This window comes from Mus musculus, chromosome 1 (assembly GCF_000001635.26).
Source record: "Mus musculus strain C57BL/6J chromosome 1, GRCm38.p6 C57BL/6J".
Taxonomy (NCBI): Eukaryota; Metazoa; Chordata; class Mammalia; order Rodentia; family Muridae; genus Mus; species Mus musculus.
Window position 1 is genome coordinate 129,946,306 of NC_000067.6, and position 19,897 is coordinate 129,966,202.

Here is a 19,897-nt window from a genome sequence, read left to right on the forward strand (position 1 = left end):
GTGCTCTCTAACATCCTAGGGACCCAAGCATGTTAAAACAATCTCTGAGGACAGGCAGATATATCATAACAATATTACATAGCAAAAATAGAAGCTCTGCAAAACATGTTACAAGTGTTTTGTGTTTGAATAGTGTCTCCATGTGTTTATGTACCTGATACTTTAAGTGCTAAATGCCAACATAAAATAGGAATATTGCTCTAACTTAAAAAAAAAAAAACCTCTCCTTTTTAGACAAATATTAAAGCAAATTTGTAACAATTTTTCCCAACTTTAACAAAAATATTCCTTATGGAGTTTAATATAGCTTTAACATACTACATTTTTTAACTAAACAAATAAAATGACAAACCTAGAATTATTAAAATATAAAAATTTCAAAATAGCAAATCTTTAAAAACAGAGAAATGGAAGTGTGATAGGATTTTAACTTGCAATTACCCAGATCTTAAATGATTTAGCATTTTGAGAACCTTTTTCATTTCCTATTTTGATCATTTAAGTGCAGAGTCAGTGACTATAAAACATGAACTATCTAATATGATGCTCATTGCCAGTGATTTACAGAGTAAGAAAATGCAAGTGAATTGATTTGGGTTATTTTCTTAAGGTTCGTGTCATCAATATTTTCCTTTTTTACATCCCCTAAACCAAGATCTTAATGGGAAAAATGTGTTAGGGAAGGAGGTAAAGCCACAGGAAAAGTCTGGAAAGTGGTTGCCTTAAAAAGACCGTCATCCTCTGAACTGTTTATCCTGATGCACGTTAAGAGGAAGTCTGGGAGTTAGTGACAGGGGTTTTGCCACTCTATTCTGTGTCTCTACTGTGTCATTCAGCAATACCTCTAATTTTTTCACTGGTAGAGATAACAGTAAGGGGTTCTCATCAATCTATAACAAGCCACACCCCTGCCATCTGGGCCATGCACATAGTTTAAAATTTGATTGCACGCTGCACAGATAATTCTGTACTCATTACTTCACAGCTAATTTTGTATTTGTGCAGATTAGTGAAATAGAGCAGCCAGATACTCTTAGGTCAGTCGATGGTCTAAGTAATGTGCTCTGTATCTGACTTCTAGTACACAATGCATTTTAATAAAGGCACTTTTTCATTCACAGAAATTGGGTTTAGACATATAAATATTGCCAGTGAAGTATTAGGAAGGAAGAAAACAGATATTTTGTTATATAGTCTATGAAAATTAGTCTTGAAAACGTCTGTATGACTTTAACAGTTAGCTATTGAAATTCTCATACAGAAGGTTAGCAGTGTGATCGTTATATTTCACCATACTTTATTGCCAAAAATCCGTAAGCATTAACTGTGAGGGTAAAACTAATCTTTTCAATTATGAGCCAGGCCTAAGAATATGCAGTTATTAATGGTTTTCACTATGGACTTCCCTTTGGGGTATATTCTAGCATGGAAATTTTCTTGAAAAATAAATGTCACTGTTGCTTAGTCTTGCTGAATTTCAAAATTATTTTATGCTCATTGAATTTATAGCTTTGACTTTCACAAGGATCCTCTGGGTTTACTTCTTATCATGGGAAGACGACAAAAAACTACTGCTTGAGGCTGGCTGATTAAAGTCCTTCACTGTGCAGCATAGATGAAGATGATTTAAAGTCTCACTCAATTAGAAGGATGTCTAGTTGAAAATGTATTTTAAAATAAGACCTACACAGATACTCAAATATTTAATATTTATGTGAAATATTCTGGGCATTCATATTTGCATATTTGAAGTCCATATGCCATGAGGATAAATGCTAATATCCTGTCATTCTTTTTTCACTTGGTGACCAATGAAGTCATTTTGTGACTTGCTTTTCTGTAAAATTATATAGTGTATATGCCATCTCTTGAATACTTTATGTGAGTTTGACTATGTTGCTCATATCTGGTTAGTTATAAAGCCTCTTTAGAGATGGCTACAGATTTATTGCTTTCTAAACAACAAAACATTATGCTTTTATCAATCTTAATGGGAGAATTTTGATTCTGCTTCCAGAGGAAATTTTCTATTATTAGGAAAATTGGTGTGTTCATTTATGGATAAGTATTGTCTAGATAACTTCAAGCCATTCTTATAAGATTCTAGTGTAATTACAATCATATGAATAAAATGAGAGGAGATAGAATAAGAGGTAAAGACAAAGACAAGAAGTTGGAAGAAGAAGGAAAGGGGGAAGTTGATAGAAAGAGATAAAAAGAAAGAAAGGAAATAAAGAAATATGAAAATAAGAAGTAAGGGGAAGAGAAGAGAGGAAGAAAAATTCAAGAGAAGGAAGTAATTGAAATTTCTAAAGACATGAAGAAATCAGGCTCAAGTGGAGGTAAAGAGTGTAGTTTCTACAACAAAGTAGCTGCCTTTCCATTTGAATATGAAGAAAGAAGTAAGGGGTTTGAATTATGTATGGATGATATACAGAAAATTGAAGGCATTCAGGCTGGAGAGGTGGCTCAGTGGTTAAGAGCACTGGCTGTTCTTTCAGAGGTCCTGAGTTCAATTCTCAGTAACCACACAGTGGCTTACAACCATCTGTAATGGGATCCAATGCCCTCTTCTGTTGTGTCTGAAGACAGCTATAGTGTACTCATATAAATAAAATAAATCTTTTTTTTTTTAAAAAAGAAAAAATGAAGGCATTCTGCTCTAGTATTTGTGTTGTTTCCTGGATGGTAGAAGTAATTTCTAAAGTTAAAAGACAATGGATACGGTTTGAAAGGTCTATTGTGAATGAGAAGGAAACTCAGAAGAATTCCTAGGTAGTAGGAGTACTTGACTGAAGACAGATCACAAGAGGAGCCATTAGTACAGATCTAGGCCTTTTCTATCTCTGATGGTAGTCCTGCTTTAAGCACAGAGAAGGAAGGTGACAGAGCTGACCAAAGTCTGAGTGTTTGTCCTCTGGTATGGCAGAAGAACTCTGGGTAAAGAACATCAGTGAAAATGGAGGAGAGAAGCTGAAGTCAGAACTAGGGATGCTAGCCTGTTAGGAAAGAACTCATTTTATATCAGCAGATGTGTGTCTGCTGTAGGGCATGTAGTGCCCTGTGAGTATAGACTTCAAGATACAGGAGGTAGAAGGAAGGGAGAAAGAACAAGCTAGAGGTGGTTCCCAGCCTGACACTGATCCTCATTCTGTTGTCAATCAAAACTGCATCTTTCTGACCTCCATCCTCTGTCATTAGGCCTGAGATGATACATGATGCACCTTTGTCAATGAGCTGTTCTATAGACAGGGCCACAGACCTTAGCTTCAAACCTTTCATAAGAAAGCTTTTGCTTTCGTAACATAGATTAGCTGATATCTTAAAGAAGTCCCTGGAAAACTAGCTGACTTTAAAGAGATGAGCAATATCAACATTTCCATTTGCTGAAAAGTACCTTTTTCTCAGAATGATTGACAAGTACAAAAAAAAAATTGAGAAAAGAAATGAGCCAGGCAGTGGTGGCACACACCTTTGATCTCAGCACTTGGTAGGCAGAGGCAAGTGGATTTCTGAGCTCGAGGCCAGCCTGGTCTACAGAGTAAGTTCCAGGACAGCCAGAACTATACAAAGAAACCCTGTCTCGAAAAACGAGAGGGAGAGAGAGAGAGAGAGAGAGAGAGAGAGAGAGAGAGAGAAGAGAGAGAGAGAGAGAAAAGAGATGAGGTAAAAAAGTATTGTACCATTTCAGAGGCCTCATGTGAGCCAGGGGCTGGCAAAGGACATGTGGCTCAACAGAAATATTTGTGATTTTTGACATAGGTGTGGTGATGATTATTAGTGTATGGTCCGAATGATTAAAGCTGATAAGAAGATTTCTACTTGGATTATCCCTTGGGAGTTGATGACCATACAACAAATTTCCACAGAAACTGTAACTCAAAGCAGCCTTTCTTACTCCACTGTTTTCTTGGATTAAGAGTCTAGACCCTGCATCTCATTTGTCTGCTTAAGGGTTTCATGGAGAAGTAAAAAATGGTCCAAGGTTGAGCTTTCATCACAAGTTGAGTCAGGGGAAGCTTTTGTTCTGCACTTCCCTGGGATTTCAACAGAGGTCATCTTCATGGAGACTTGTTTAAACTTCCATTTACACAAAGGAACCAGGCCACCTTTGAGAGTTTGTAGTTGAGGAGTCAGCCACATGCAAGGACATCTCCACTCTGATTAACTCAAATCAGCTGACTGAACTGGCACATGAATTATATCTGTAGGTTACCTCCGCCTTGGCCATGTAGCCTAATCATGAGAATGAGGTTATGCCACAGGTGAATGCCTAAGAATGTACATCCAGGTGCAGACATCTCATGACATTAAGCTGAGTTCAGAACACAGGATATTCAAGAAAGCTCTAGAAGGAGATGGGCAACTTCTATGACAGACATATGGAAATCAGGGAAACTGGGCAGGGGTCAGAGTAGCTCAGCCACTGGCGAGAATTCAACAGGAGCAAAACTAGCACTGGAGGTGCACATCTGGCAATGATAAGCTCATCTGGCAGTTAATACAGAGGTCATCCATAGACTAGTAGGAGCTGCCAGAAGATGGGAACAAAGAAAACCAAGGCTGGGACCCTAGAGGCTCACTTCACCTGACTTCACCCAGGGTTCTTCAGTACTACATATCCTCCAAGCAGACAACACTTACTGATTTTCTACTTTCAATGGTACTGTGGTCTTTTCTCTGTCTCTCTTCTACCTTCAAGTTACAATACTGAGAAGAGAGAATCAATGTCTTCATTGGTGAAACCTTATAGGTAGCAGTCAGATGAAACGGTCATTTGCATATGCTACCTGTCCCTAATGGAGAATTGGAAGAATTTTAGGGTAGAGAATACAAGGCTCACTGAGAGGAGATGATCATGTCGTTTGCCTTGAGTTGCTTCCAATCTGCTTATGCTGTTTCTTCCATTCAGAATTTCAATGAAGTAAACCGAATGAGGCAAACTGGATGCAGATGTAACTATATTTATCTGTCTCGTCATAATTTTCTCTCTTTACAAACAAAAATGCTTCTAAGATACTGTAGCTATGCTGACAATAAATCTGATAAACTCCCTATGTTCACTGAAAGTTTTTTTCTTTCAGGTTACATTCAGGAAGCATGTGTCATCCCCTGTCCGTTTGATTGCAAGCTAAGTGACTGGTCCAGCTGGGGTTCTTGCAGCTCATCTTGTGGGATTGGAGTGAGAATTCGATCAAAATGGCTAAAAGAAAAACCTTACAGTGGAGGTCGGCCATGTCCCAAACTGGATCTCAAGAATCAGGTAAAGTGAATTTATGAACACACATAATGCTAAAGTCTACTTGAACTATCATCATTTCTGGTTGAAGATGAACTTATTCTCTTACAGAGAGCTTCATAAAGTTGAAAAAAGAACAAGGGTAGACACTAATATAGCAGAAGAAGAGGCAAAACCTTTGCCTGGTCTTATATAATGAGGAAATCAACTTGGTACCCTTAGCAATATTATATGTATAAAGTTACAGCTAACTGATTTTAATCAGAATCCTAATTTGAAATTAACAATTACATTCTTACATTGTTCAAGTAAAATCAGTAAAATTGAGAAACCATCAATTAATTTATAATATATTCATGATATCATCTTTAAAAATTCAGAAGTAATGGTCTAGTTTTCTTTTACCTAAGACTTTTTCCTAATTTTCATTGCTATCAATCTTGCCAAATCTTCTACAACTTTCCAAACCTATTTTGACTATTTCTCTACATGTTTCCCCTAGAAGTCATAGCTACTTTTACAAGTGACATCCTGATGGATACCTTTCCATATAGCTGCCTAATAAAATTGTCATACTAAGCAGTCAGAGTTGGCTAGAGCATATTTCAGCTTGTTTCTAAACTTTAGCATAAGAATTATTATGAAGAAGTCAGAGTTCATCCACGGCTAAATACTGATCATTAGATTAGGACTGATGATTTTAGAAGTCAATTAAATAGATGGCACAAAAATGAAGCCAGTTAAAATGTCTTTATCCTAAGGGTAGTGACATATATCTCATAAATTTTACTGGGAACCTTTCAAACAGGCTCCACAATCCTCTACTGCTAATTCTTTGGTGCTCACCTCTTTCTTCCTAACCCCATTTTGATTTTGGTATCATGAAAGTTGTTGATGGGAGGGTAAATAATATACAAGAGTGGCAGATTACTTACTACAAGTTAGCAATAGACCAAGACATGTATAAGTTGTAACATTAGACAAAAATCAATGAATCTTTTTCCTCTTTATTATAAGATAATGGCCATTGCACCTTTCTGTAAAATGTAAGCCTTTCCTAGAAAAAAAAAGAATTGTAAGAAACAGCATTAAGACAGTAATAAACTTCATAGCTATAGTTCAATGGAGAAAGAGTAAAATAGTATTAATAAAAGCGAGAATGAACAACCTCGGCAGAAATAAGCCTTACAAACAAAGTTATAATGGGGGGTTGCAGTGAGGAGTATGACTTCTGGTGAATACTCTCCAAGAATACACTTTGACCATCTCTAGGGAATTTTCCAAGCTTTTACAATGGAAAGAGCAGCTAATCTCTCATGTCTATGAACATTTTTATTTATTATTACATCTTCCTCTGCTTTATCAGTTTCCATTGGAATCTGGGCCTTTATAGAGTTAGAGTTAACTATTAATGTTAATATTCTGATTTTATAAATGAGGAAGTTGGTGCATTAATGTGCAGAAACACATCTATTAGAGGTGAGAATAGGAAGGAGTTAATGACAGAAGTCTGCCTGTTGTGACTCAGGAGAAAACATGCTATATGACATACTTACCAAAGATATAACACTCATAACCTTGAAGGGCAGCTTGAGCTAGAAATTAAATCCAAGTTTGAGGATAATTTAGGTGAATCTGCTAAGTGGAAATTAAGCAAAGGAAGACTTCTGCAAGGGACATTTCTAAGTTTTTAATTCAAAGAGGCAGTTTCAGCAAAAGTCATTTGGTTTTGTGGCTAACAGAAATGAATCCTTGATGTTAATGAGCAGAAATAGAATTTATTATGGAATTTGTTATTATATAAAGAAATTTCAGGTACCTGACCTGTATGTGCAAGTATAACGGTAACTCCAATCTATACTTCCAATACTTTTTAACTTCATTTTTATTGCAAATTGACAAATGACAGTTGTATATACATATTCAAATGAAATTATGTTATTTCTTATGAATATGTGAAGTGGTTAAGTCTGTACAATAGACATCAACCATGTCATCCATTCTGTAATTTACTCTCAGCAATTTTGAGATGCGCAATAAACATTTATTAATGTAATTAACCATGCCATGACAGATTTCAGTTAAAGAAAATTAACACCTCAGATAGTTCCTTTACCCTCAGGTGGCTACTCTCCTCAGGTAGTAGCCACTACCCATTTTTTCTACCTTACCTCTCCATTAACCATCACTCCACTCTGTTTCTAGTGTGCTTCTTTTAGATCCCAAAGCTAAGTAAGAACATGCACTATTTGTCTTTTTGTTCTACATATTTTCCAGTTTTGGTTTTTGAGACAAGGTCTTACTCTACAGCCCAAGCTGCCCTGGAACTCCCTATGTAAACTCTGATTGGCCTTGCACTTACTGCAATCCCCCTGCATCATCCTTCAGTGCCTTGGGATTATAGGTGTAAGCAACCATTCACAGCCAGTGTCTGTCATTCCTGTGTCCAGCTTACTCCACTCAACATCGTGTTCTCAAGATCTATCCACATTTTTGCCATTGACTGCACGTCTGTCTTTTTAAGGCTAGATCATTTCCATTTTGCATATGTACCCCACATTCTTTTCTTTGTGACTACTGCCATTCATACAGGCTGACTGTATAATGAAGCAATCATGAGCAGTGCTACAATACACATGAAAGTGTAGACATCTCTTTAACATACTGACTTCAACTTGTCATGGTAAATACTAGACGTACAATTACAGAAGTGTGTTCTATGTTTTTATGACTTTCTACTTTACAGTTCCACAAAAATGTATAAGACTTCTATTTGATCTACACATACGTTCTACCTTACATACATTAATTGACCCTCTTAAGTCATAAATCCTCGCACTCATTCATTAGTCTGTGAATAACAAGGAAAACCCCAACTGGGCAAAGTAAGGTATTTAAAACAAATTCTCCTAAGACTAATTCCACTTCTAAAACAAGGCCACTGATCCTTATCAATTAATTTTGTGGGAAGTTACCTGTGGTGACATCATTAAATATTTGCCCTTGCCTGGAGTGATGTGGTATGCATGGGTGTTTGCATTTGTATGTGTGTGCATGTGGATGTGTATACGTAGATATGTGTCACTGTGTGCATATATGTGAATGTGTATGTGTGTCTTGTGTTGCATATAGATTTTGTTTAGAGGAATTCATACTTTCTCAGTTTGTCTAACAAAAATGTGGGCTGTCAAAGACTCTTACTCTTGAGGAAATACTGTCAGCTTTACTGTTGATGTCAGATGTAACCAAATTATATTAGCAAAAGAGGCACAGTTCCTTAGTACCTTGGAATGAAGAAAATGCATTGTGTGTCATATTTAATCTAGTACAGTGTTCATAAGAATATTGGTAATATTACTGAGTCAGTGTTTGTGCACTGGCATACTCATTCTCCCTCTGTTTTATTTCTGGGGGATAGGGGATATGTGATAGGGTATATGTGATAGGGTATATGTGATAGGGTGTATGTGATAGGGGATATGTGATAGGGTGTATGTGATAGGGTGTATGTGATAGGGGATATGTGATAGGGTGTATGTGATAGGGTGTATGTGATAGGGTGTATGTGATATGGTGTATGTGATAGGGTGTATGTGATAGGGTATATGTGGTAGGGTGTATGTGATAGGGTATATGTGATAGGGTGTATGTGATAGGGTATATGTGAAGGCAAGAACTTCTGCTTTGAAAAACATTGCAGCCTCTGCTGGATGGTTATGGGTTGTCAACTTATAGTCATGAGAGAGCTACATGAAAAGCAGCCCTCCCCATTGATGAGAGGATGCCTCCCTCAAACTCAGAGAACACATTAGAATAGTTTCTTATGTACCAATTATTACTTATATTTTCAAAAGCATGAGTCCTTCCAGCAGAAAGAAATAATCTCCAAATTGTTTCCCAAGGGGTCTTTCGAGAGTGCCCTGAAAAACTTTGACATTTAGATCCCATTGAAGACTAGCCCAATGATATAAATGGAAAGGTTGGCATTATGTACACACACCCATAAACTGTTCCGACTCCTTCAGTGAAATCAATATTTATAATCTCTCATAAAAGCCTCCCTTTTAAAGCAGAACCTATCAACCCTCTAGCTCTTGCTCTGCCCCAGTGACAGCTATCCTTGAGAAGCTTCTGCTAAGTGTATTTGTGATGCTAAATAGCTCACAATGCAGCTGTCCCTGTGCTCTTATCTTGGCATAAATACCTTCTACACAGTTTATTGGATTATCAGGTCAGTTGGCTGATGCCCTTGACTCTGTTGTGCATAATAAAATAGACAATATATTTTAATTTTTACAGTCTAAATGTGTTGAATGGATTTAAATGCACTTGTACTGTATATTTTTTTCTTTTGAAATGATGCTATTAGCAGATTAAATATGAGGGCTGTAAAGCCCCACTGGACTTACATTTCCTTTTAAGAGTTCTTTACATGATTGAAGTCAGAGGCACTTTAGAAAAAAGCACGTTTTGTTTATATGTCAAAGGCATTTTATTCACAGTTTGAATCCAGATCTTGTAAGAGATTCATTACCTTTACATTTTCAAGAGACACTCTACCCAAACACAGTTTAGAAGACTTTAATGCCTCTGCCTTACATAGAGGATATGAATTAAGTATGTGTGTTCTCTAGAAATGATTGCTATTTTAAAGATGCCTATCCTCCCCAGTGAAAGGTGACCTAAATTTGCAAATGAGAACAATGCATTTTATTTTTCAAACTGGGGCAATCATGTTTTTAAGCTTTCTTTCTAACGATATGTAAATGTATTTTAACATGAATGAACACATACAAGACCTGAGGCTGAGCAGTGGGTTCTATGTGAATTGGTTTGGACTGTGCTGCTTCAATAACTGTCTTCCTCTTTGTATGTTTGTTTGTTTGTTTGTTTGTTTTTGACCCAGAAAAAAAATATGGCTACACTTAAGATTTAATTTGATTTAGCCAATTTGGGTATCCTCACATAGTCCCTGATTTAAATCAAATCATTCCTGGCTGCTCAGCTTGGACTGAGAACTTTGAAAAGAACCCCAGACTGAAGCAGAGGAGGAAGCCTTTCTCCTCGGAGTTAGGGAAAAGGTAACCCAAATTGACCCCTGATTAGACATTCAACAGGCCCCTCCTGTGGGGGGAGGGTAATTGGTTGTTGTCCTTTTAATAAGAACTGTGTTCAGTGTGGAGCAACACGTGGTGAGGAATGAAGGGCTGGAGAGTCTTAAGAGTGTTAAAGGACCTAGCAGGGTTGGTTGAAAACTCCTAGCACACTTCCTTTCGCTTTCACATAGCAGTTATCTCAAAGCCCAGGCCCACTTCACTCCACCTGTGGACAGTGTGAAACAGCCTCTGCGATGGGCTGTTGGAACTTTGTAATCTTTATGACCATGTGTCAGAGAAATTCTGTACTTGGAGGGTGTGGCATTGTCATATAATTGAGCTCACGGAAAAAGCTGTTTTTCTCTTTAGTTTGTACCCTGGAGCCATCTCCAAGAAACATTGTTTTGTTTCTCAAGCTATCTCCTCCCCCAACACTTGTGCCCACACATACCCTACTCTTCATTATGCTGAAGCCATAGCCCTCTGGCTTGTGAGCATCTCTGAACCTTTATCATTATTCCATGCCCCAGGAAACACTCGTGAGAAAGCAGTGAGCTTGTACCTCATCCTGAGGTTTACCTTCACTGTAACTGTTGCTGTTACTCTAAGACGGTAAACCGCTTTTCTGTGTGCCATTGAATTCACTTTTACTTGGTTTTTACTAAGTGTGTTAACAATGTACTTCTAGATTGTCCCAATAGCTCAGTTCCTAAGTGTAGCTTTTATGACACTATAAAATTAGAAGGTGGGGAAATTTTGTAAAGTTTGGTATTATAACTCTGTCATTGTCCTCCGAAGCCTCACATTATCTCTAACTCCTTAACTGTAAACTCCACTGAAATATTATATAACAACGATGTTATGAATGTCACATCATCTGTTCACAGTTTTTGTGAAATCATTTCTTTTAACCAGATATGAAACAGAAGTTATTAAGCCCTTTCTAGAAAAATATTGATAAAATCTACTTTTTTTTGTCTGCCATTTAAGTTATCAATGTGGAGTGAAAAGCCCCTCCCATTTCAGTCCTTGAAAATATACAGATCTGAATTAAACTGCAAGTATGGTTTGCTATACCAAGATGCATATGAGGACAGTGTACCCAAACTCTTGGGGTGTGGTTCTTTCTTAAACAGAAAACAAACTTTAAAATAAAGGCTTAAGACATAGCTGAAAATATATTTGAAATGATACACTGCTTTCCTGGTGTGTCAATTGATTATTTTCCCCATTTTTTTTCCAGAAGGTAAATTTCTGGTCCTGTATAGGTCCTTGCAGAACAGCATTTGTAGGGTTGTGACTTGGTTTTAAGAGTCAAGGTAAGTTGTTTGTCTGAGAAGCCTGTCTCTGTCTTTTGAAACTCAGAGTCGATTATTTCATAACTGCTATTGATTGTGAGCACAAAGAGAACACCAAGGTTGAAGAATTGCCATAGCAACTGTGTCCCAGGACCCTGCCCTCCATGCTGTGACTCAGTACACTAGAGAGGGTCAGGAATGGGATTTCACTAAAAATGTTTCTTGTGTGCTGATTCTTCTGGTCAGGAAGGTTTGTGAAAGCTGCCACTGTTGAGATATTTGCTCACTGAGGCCAGAACTGGTGGCAAATTGAACCCTAAGAAGAGCAGGTAGATTGCTGACTTAGCTTTCCCTGCCTAACTCAAACAAGGAGTCACTTGATTCCCCAGTTCCACACTCAGAGTAAACCATCAAAAACCTTTCCATCCTACAGAAGAGACTACATTTTAAAAGAACATGAGCATCACCCACTCACTGTGAGCCACCAAGATATTTAAAGTGTTAAAACCCAGTCAGGTTTGAGCTCAAGTTGCAGCTTTCTGAGTCCCAGTTTTGTAATTTCTCAGGTAGAGAGCTGATAGCCACTTCTGAATTTATTATTATTGAATATAAAATGAAAACATCCATTTCCTGTATCATTGCTTGATGCAATCAATGCATCTATCCATCCATCTATCTATCCATCCATGTAGCTATCTATTATCTATCATCTATTTGTGTCTGTGTGGGCATGTGGGTACATGCACACATGTGTGTCCATGTGCACATGGACACACATGCCACAGTACACATGTGGAAAACAAAGGACATCTAAGGGAACCACTTTTTTTTCTCATTATATATGTCATTGATTTAACTCAGGCTTATCAGTGGGCACATTCAATTAAGAAGCCATCTCACCATCCTGTCACAAAACATGTGTGATAAATGTTAGATATGACCGTTTCTCCCCATAATTTAACATGTACTTGTTTTCTCTTAGTTTGCCTTTGGAGCTAATCTAAGCAGTCTGTACTTCCTTTTACATTCAGGTACAGGGGCATTTGGAGTCAAATAGGTAGGTTGTAAGAACTCTTCTCAGATGGTCAGTAAAAGTCAGTACCTATATGGGAAGTGATTTCACTTCCCTTCAAGACGCACTATTTGGCACTATACTTTTTCCTTAGTGGAAGAAGGAATTTGACTTTATTTTCAGTTAAAACTAACTTTGTGCAAATTTATGATTCATTTTAAATGGTTTGGAGAATTCACAGAAGATAAAGAGACAGAAACATAACCTATGATTTTATTTTATTTTTTTTACAAAGCACACATTGCCATTTAATTACTAGTCAGGTGTGGGGCAATGGGCTATGCACAGCCGGGTCTCCAGTCGAGCTGAGGTCTTGAACCCCGGTGGTAACCAATGGGTGGTAATTTCCATGGGACAGTAGGCGTTTGACCATGTCTCCTGGACCCCTAGATCCTGTCGAAGTTACCACCCCCACAGCCCCCACAGGAGAGGCTCATGGCTAACAGTCACATAGACAATGTCCCAAGCTTCTGGCCTTCTGGCTAGACTCCTCCCCACAGTTACCTAGCAACAGCAAGATAACAAGCCCACTATAGGAGGAGCTGTTTGGCCCCTCCTTGCTCTCTCTCTCCTCTCTCTCTCTCTCTCTCTCTAAACCTTGACCTTTCTTTCTCTCTAGCTTCTTTTTTCTCTTTCCCTTCCCCCTTCTCTTCTTGGCCATGGCCAGTGTCTCTCTCTCTCTCTCTCTCTCTCTCTCTCTCTCTCTCTCTCTCTGTCTCTCTCTTTCTCTCTCTCCTTTCTTTTCCCCTGCCTTCCTACAATAAAGCTCTAAAACCAGACTGTTTCTGTTCATCAAGGCCTGGACTGCATGGTAACCACCCAGCACCCCCATCTCCCCCTGCCCTCTTCCCTTATCTCTGAGGCCTAGTGCTGCCCCGGGGCCCCTGTTCTGTTCTCAGCTTCTCTGCCATATCCAGCGTGGGATGCTGGAGACTGAGAACCTGGTACCAGGAGCTGCCCCTTGTCCACCTCCTGCCGTGTGGGGTCAGTGGCTTCACACAGCCAGATGCCCACCTGGGGCTACGTGGAAAATGTCTGCCAGTCCTCCCTAGTCTGCCTGCCCAGAGCACTGGAACTCTGGCCTGATGCAGGCTCTCTCCCTCCCACCTCTTTCCCCCATACCCACTATCCGCAGTCAGGGATAGAAACAACCCATGGACAAATCAAAATGTTACCATAGTCATTCATGACTGCCTCTCTCTACTGAGGATGGCTGGTTTTCAGGCTGGTAATGCTGTCACTTTATAGTCTAAGATCACTTTGCTGTGAATGGAAGCTGCAATGTCTCTTGCATCTTCCTTTATCTAAAGTTATATTTGTGAGCGTCATCCATGCTGGGTTTTTGTTCACCTCAGAGTTTATACTTACTCCCTTCATACCTTCTTCATTATGGTATTATGCATAACATATTTTATCATTTTCTTGTTAATAGACAGTTGGCTTGCTTGTAGTTTAGAATTATTACAGAATGTACTGGCATGGCCGTTCCTGTAAGGCTATTTCAGTACACATATATCTATGGAAGAATAGGCTCTCTAACTGTAGAATACCATGCATTCAACTTCAGGGATAGTACACATTTCATGTTCTAAACTATCATAGGTCCTCCTATGCTCATATTCCCCTTCATGTTCACTCAGCCCTTCTTCCTCCCAAATAGCTGTCCCCTTCTCTCTTTCTCTAATCTCCTTCAATGTTCTATTCTGTTATGGACAAAGTAGCTGCATGAACTTTCTGCACTGCAAATATGATTGTATCTGAATATATCTGGGAGCTTTTATTACCTTGATAGGAAGTGGCAGCTGTATGTTATGTTTTCTCAGACTTGTTATGATTTGACCCCAACTCTGTTTTTCAGTGTATAGTCACATGCCCAAATAGCAATGCCATCATGCTGGGGGAGTTTCTGGATGATAGACTATGGTATTCTATCTTCCCTGTCAGCCCTCAGCTAGGCTTTCTCAGAAAGTGTGAGAGTTTCACATTCTCAGGCTGATCAGATAAATCAACTGAATGATTCAAATACAGTATCTTCTCACAGAAATTCTTTTTCCATTTACTTTGCCACAACCAGACATTGCTTAATGATGTTAGATGTTTGGGGTCTATTCTATTGCCCTTTCTGTAGAAAAGACCCATCAAGTTTATTACATTTGCATTAAAATTCTGTTCTACTGTCATTTAAATATAGATTGTTTAAGACGGAATAGAGTTGCTGACTTATTACCACAAAAGAAAATTCTTTTGCTTAGTTGACAGGGAAGAGACATGGTGTTTATTATTAATGCTGAAAACAGGTACAAAATTCATTATAATGTATACTTCCTAAGGTTTTCTCCAAGCAGCACACACTTTCCAAAGCCTATCTTCTACTCTGAAACAGAACAATCTTGTCATTGTCATTAGACTGAAGGCAAATTAGTTTGAGAAACAACATAAGGAATCAGTGTGGATTGACCTGACTCTAGTGCATCCTATTCAAAGGATGAGCAGAGATAATGTGGCCTAGACCATGTGGAAACCATAATATTGGGGTGAAGTGCTGTCACTTTTCTCTGCATATATGACATATATGCTGTTTTGTTTAGAAATGTTACTGAAATTCAACTTCCTCTTCCCTATTTGTTCACCTAGCTCATGCAATTCAACCCACCTATCTTTTGTATATCTTCCTATGAACGTTTTGTTCTTTTCCTACATATTAGGTCATTATCACCATCACCATCATTGTCAATCAACATCCTCTCTAGCACCACCACCACAACCACTATCACTACCATCATCCTCATCAATCACCCACATTATCAGCATCATCAGCATCATCAGTATTAATTAAAACTGGTAGTCACATTCTCATAGGCCAGGTTCTACCAGAAGCAGTACCAATGACAACATTCCAAACCAATAATTGTATTTCTCAAATGCTTAGAGAACACCATTAAGGACATGAACACAAGTATGGCAGAGAAGGGGGAAAAAAGCCAGTAAGAGGTATGTTATTGAGCCAGGAACAATGGTGTCACCAACCCTGTAGGCACCTTGTGGAGACTGAGCTACGCATGCCTCAAGCTTGCCATACCTAAATGTTAGAGAGCTGCTCCAGCAAAGGTAGCTAAGGGGGGAAAGACTGGGACAAGACTTGTTCTTGTTCTTGGGCATGTTTAGGGTTGCCTTTTAATAATAAAACATTTATCTGGATTAAGTCTAAGTTACTTTGCAGTGGTAGTTTACCTGCTGTCTGAGTTCCTCTGAGGCCAAAAACTGCAGTCTCGGGTGTTTACCACTTCATTATAAAACAGTTTAGGATTAGGTAAAGCAGCCTTTGTTCTTCTCTCCCCAGGAACTGTGAGGTCCTAACTCCCAGCCTATTAATTAAAAGTCGATGGAAGAAAAAGGGACACTTTGAAAAGTGATTTTAATCTTTATTTCTAAGGTTCTTCTTCTCCAAAGTTCTTCCTTACTCTCTTTGTCCTCAGAACATATATGTCTTTCACAATACATGATCATATGGTAAAAAAATTCACCACATAAATTCAAATCATAAATTGAATAAGAAGTTTACAACAGAGATGTTTACATGCATATCCATTAAGAGTAATTATCTGGCTAAACATTCATTATCTGTCACAGGCTCAACAGGTTCATAGAAAGTTAAAAAACATAATTTTATGACTATGATATTATTAAAATTTTTAAAGATAAACCCAGTCAATGTTTTATCTTCTGTTCTTGCACCTACAATAAACCATTGGTTCCCTTTTCAGGAACTTTTGTTAATTGTTTTACAACCTCTTGGAATGTGTTCTAAGTTGTGGATACCTCCTTGCTATCTCAGAAGCAATTAACTCATGACACCTGATGACTGGCAGAGTTCTTATTGCAGTTTTAATGTCAGAGAGGACTTAATAGCAGTCCTATTATAAAGAGCTTAATTATTAGTAGTATAATTTTAGGAATTCTGTTTTTTCTTTTCTTTTTTATTGGATATTTTCTTTATTTGCATTTCAAATGTTTCCCCTTTCCAGGTCTTTCCTTTAGAAATCCCCTATCCCAATGCCCCTTCCCCTGCCTCTATGAGGGTTCTCCCCCACCAACCCACTCACTCCAGTCTTCCTTCCCTGGCATTTCCCTACACTGGGGCATCGAAAACCCTCAGGCCTAAGGGCTTCTCCTCCCACTGATGTCCAACAAGACCATACTATGCCACATGTGCGAGTGGCTGGAGCCACGGATCCCTCCATGTGTATTTTTTGGTTGGTAGTTCAGTCACCTGGAGCTCCAGGACATCTGGCCAGTTGGCACTGTTGCTCCCTCCATGGGGCTACAAACCCCCTCAGCTCTTTCAGAACCTTCTCCAACTCCTCCATCTGGGACCCTAAGCTCAGTCCAATGGTTGGCTGTGACTCTGTATTTGTCAGGCTCTGGCAGAGCCTCTTAGGAAACAGCCATATCAGGTTTCTGTCAGCAAGCACTTCCCAGAATCCACAATAGCATCCAGGCTTGGTGGCTGTATATGGGGTGAATCCCCAGGTGGAGCAGTCTCTAGGTGGCCTTTTCTTCAGGAATTCTTATAGAATTCTTATAGAATCATCATTAACAATTAAAAATAATCTATTTGTCTATATAACATTACTACAAGACAGTACATCTTCATTGTTCTGCAGAAATCTGTTCAAAAGGGTGGTCTACTATCTAGTGATCATTATGTATATCTAATAATAACAGGAAAGGCATATCAGCTTCAAGAAACAATCCTGGGATGTAGTCTTTATGGGACCTTGCTTCATAGAGCTCATCCATCATAAACCATGAACAAACAGTGGGTCACTTCCAGGAAGGCCACTTACCAGCCTCAACCTATTCTGGATGGCTCCTGACACCTGAAAAACCTGGGAGCTTGCAAAATTTATGATTACTCATTTGAGGGTAAGTCAAGTCAATGATTCCAAGCTGAACATAAGCAGTCTCCCTCTGGCCAGGACAAAGCCCTTAAACTCAAGAATGCAGGTGCTGGTTGCTGGACTGTGACCTGAGCAGAGTGAAAAGTTTCTGGTTAGATTATCACTATGTGACAAGAACAGAAACACTGAAGTGTCTCCAGTAATTTCTTAATTAGGGATAATGATTTGTCTGTGCTGTATCAAAGCAGAAGTGTGCCTCTTTTCTTTCAAGAATATACTTCACTGTGGCTGATTTGGAGTAGAGTAGTGTCATAGTCACTTGTGGCTTAGTCGACTACATGTGGTTACCCTAATATTCCTTGTCTTTGGTTAATGCTAAATCTGGGAAAAAGGGAAAAGAGTAAACCTGGATGCAGAGACAAAATTCTAGCCAGGTTTGGGGACAGATATGGTATTCAAAGTGCTTGGACCTACCTGCCAAGTTTTTCATCGATATGCTTGACCATATATTAAATCTTTCCTATCTTTGCTACCAAGTGTAGCTTTGTTCACTTAAAAGTAAGTATAAGCGTGCAGTGGAACTGCTTGTGAGACATTCAGTGTTCTCCTATGTTGAAAAAAAATTATCTAGATAAAGCTAAATCCCCAGGTAGACTGGCTTTGGAACAATAAACAGCTCAAGTGGTCATACAATCTCAAAACATCAATTGCTGACTTCTCCACTGTGGCTTAATGTGAGCTTTTCTTGAGTGTGTAGCCCATCCTACCCCCCAGACCAATTAAATCAGAATTTCCAGGGATAGGATCCAACTGTCGATATTTGTTTAATCTCCAGTATGTCTGATGTGCAGTCAGGGCTAAGAATTGCTTTCTAAGGCAAACCCATCATCTTGTAAATGAGGTATCCAGGACTCACAGAAGTGGCATGACATCTAATTACTGAGTAGAATAGGGGTCCTGACTTCCAGCCTATTGTTCTCCCATTCTTGAACATCTCTCCCATCCAAATGAACACAGGTACAATAAGAAACACCATATTCACTGGTCTCTTATAGCAAACAAGAAAGGAGCATCCTGACTTCATCCTTGAGCACTTCACCCTGACCTTCATTCTGCTTATTCCACTAACACTGAGTGGCCTGGACCACAAACAAGAGTTTTTTGGGAAAGCATTTCACTGAGCTAAATGATGTTTCCTAACAGTTGTCTGACCCTCAGATATGGAAGAGCATACTTGTATAAATATATACCACTTTGTATGTGGAAAAGTTAACATGCCATCTCTAATGGCATCATGGTTTTGTAATGAAATGGAGGTGAAAAATAATATTTTTTATTGGAATACCAGTGTTAGGAAAAATAACTAAAACAGGGGTCATCACATTTTCCTTTGTATCTTTAACAAATACTGCATGTATATGTTCATGCTGTGTAATTAGAAATGTTAGAAATGGACAGGTGAACTTTTTTTCACATAGGAGAGCAATGAATGGCTCATAAGCAATTCCACTGTATGTGTAAACTTACTTTTAAGTGATCAAAGCTATACTTGGTAGTAGAGATAGAAAAGATTCAAGGTGTTATTTAGGAAAATATAGTAATCGAAGTGAGTAATGTGTACACTTAGCTGCAAGATGTACCTCAGACAATCATCTTCCAAAGAGAAAATGTTTACTGTGGCTACAGTTTTCACTGTTTCTGTCTATGGTTGGTTGTGTCTGTGGATTTTTTATTTTATGTATGCAAATACACGGTCGATGTCTTCAAACATACCTGAAGAGGTCCTCAGATCCCATTACAGACAGTTGTGAGCCATCATGTGATTGCTGGGAATTGAACTCAGGATCTCTGGAAGAACAGTGGCTCTTAGCCACTGAGCCATTTCTCCAGCCCTGTGTCTGGTTGTTGCTGCTGCTGTTGTTATTGTTGTTGCTGTTAATGTGTGGCAATGGATTATGTGATGTAAACACATGGTAGAACAAAATCACACACATCACAGGTGGAAAATAGAAAAAGAGAAACTAATGGCACACCACGAACTCTTTAGAGGGCACCACCAAAATTCCCTTAGCCTCCACTTGGTCCCCCCCCCTTCTTTAACTGTATGCTACATGCCAGTAGTGCCAAGATAGGAATCACATGGTTTGGAGGAATGTTGAAGATATGAGACTACTGTAATATGAATAAGAAATTTCAGTCATAGTAATTTTCTAATGGATGCTAGTAGTTCTCAAAAAGAGAATAAAAGAGAATTCAAATAAATTAAAAGGTTTGACAGGAAGCATGCACAT

The 19,897-nt window shown here is 38.6% G+C and overlaps 1 protein-coding gene across 3 annotated transcripts in view; it reads left to right on the forward strand.

Annotated features, from left to right (window-relative positions):
• The window catches only part of Thsd7b (thrombospondin, type I, domain containing 7B), a 946,089-nt gene that overhangs the window by 673,116 nt on the left and 253,076 nt on the right, over positions 1-19,897 (forward strand). For all 3 annotated transcript variants that reach the window (XM_011247964.2, NM_172485.3, XM_011247965.1), the window contains exon 15: positions 5,085-5,263. In XM_011247964.2, coding sequence (XP_011246266.1) covers positions 5,085-5,263 — 179 coding nt within the window. The remainder of the gene's footprint in view (positions 1-5,084; positions 5,264-19,897) is intronic.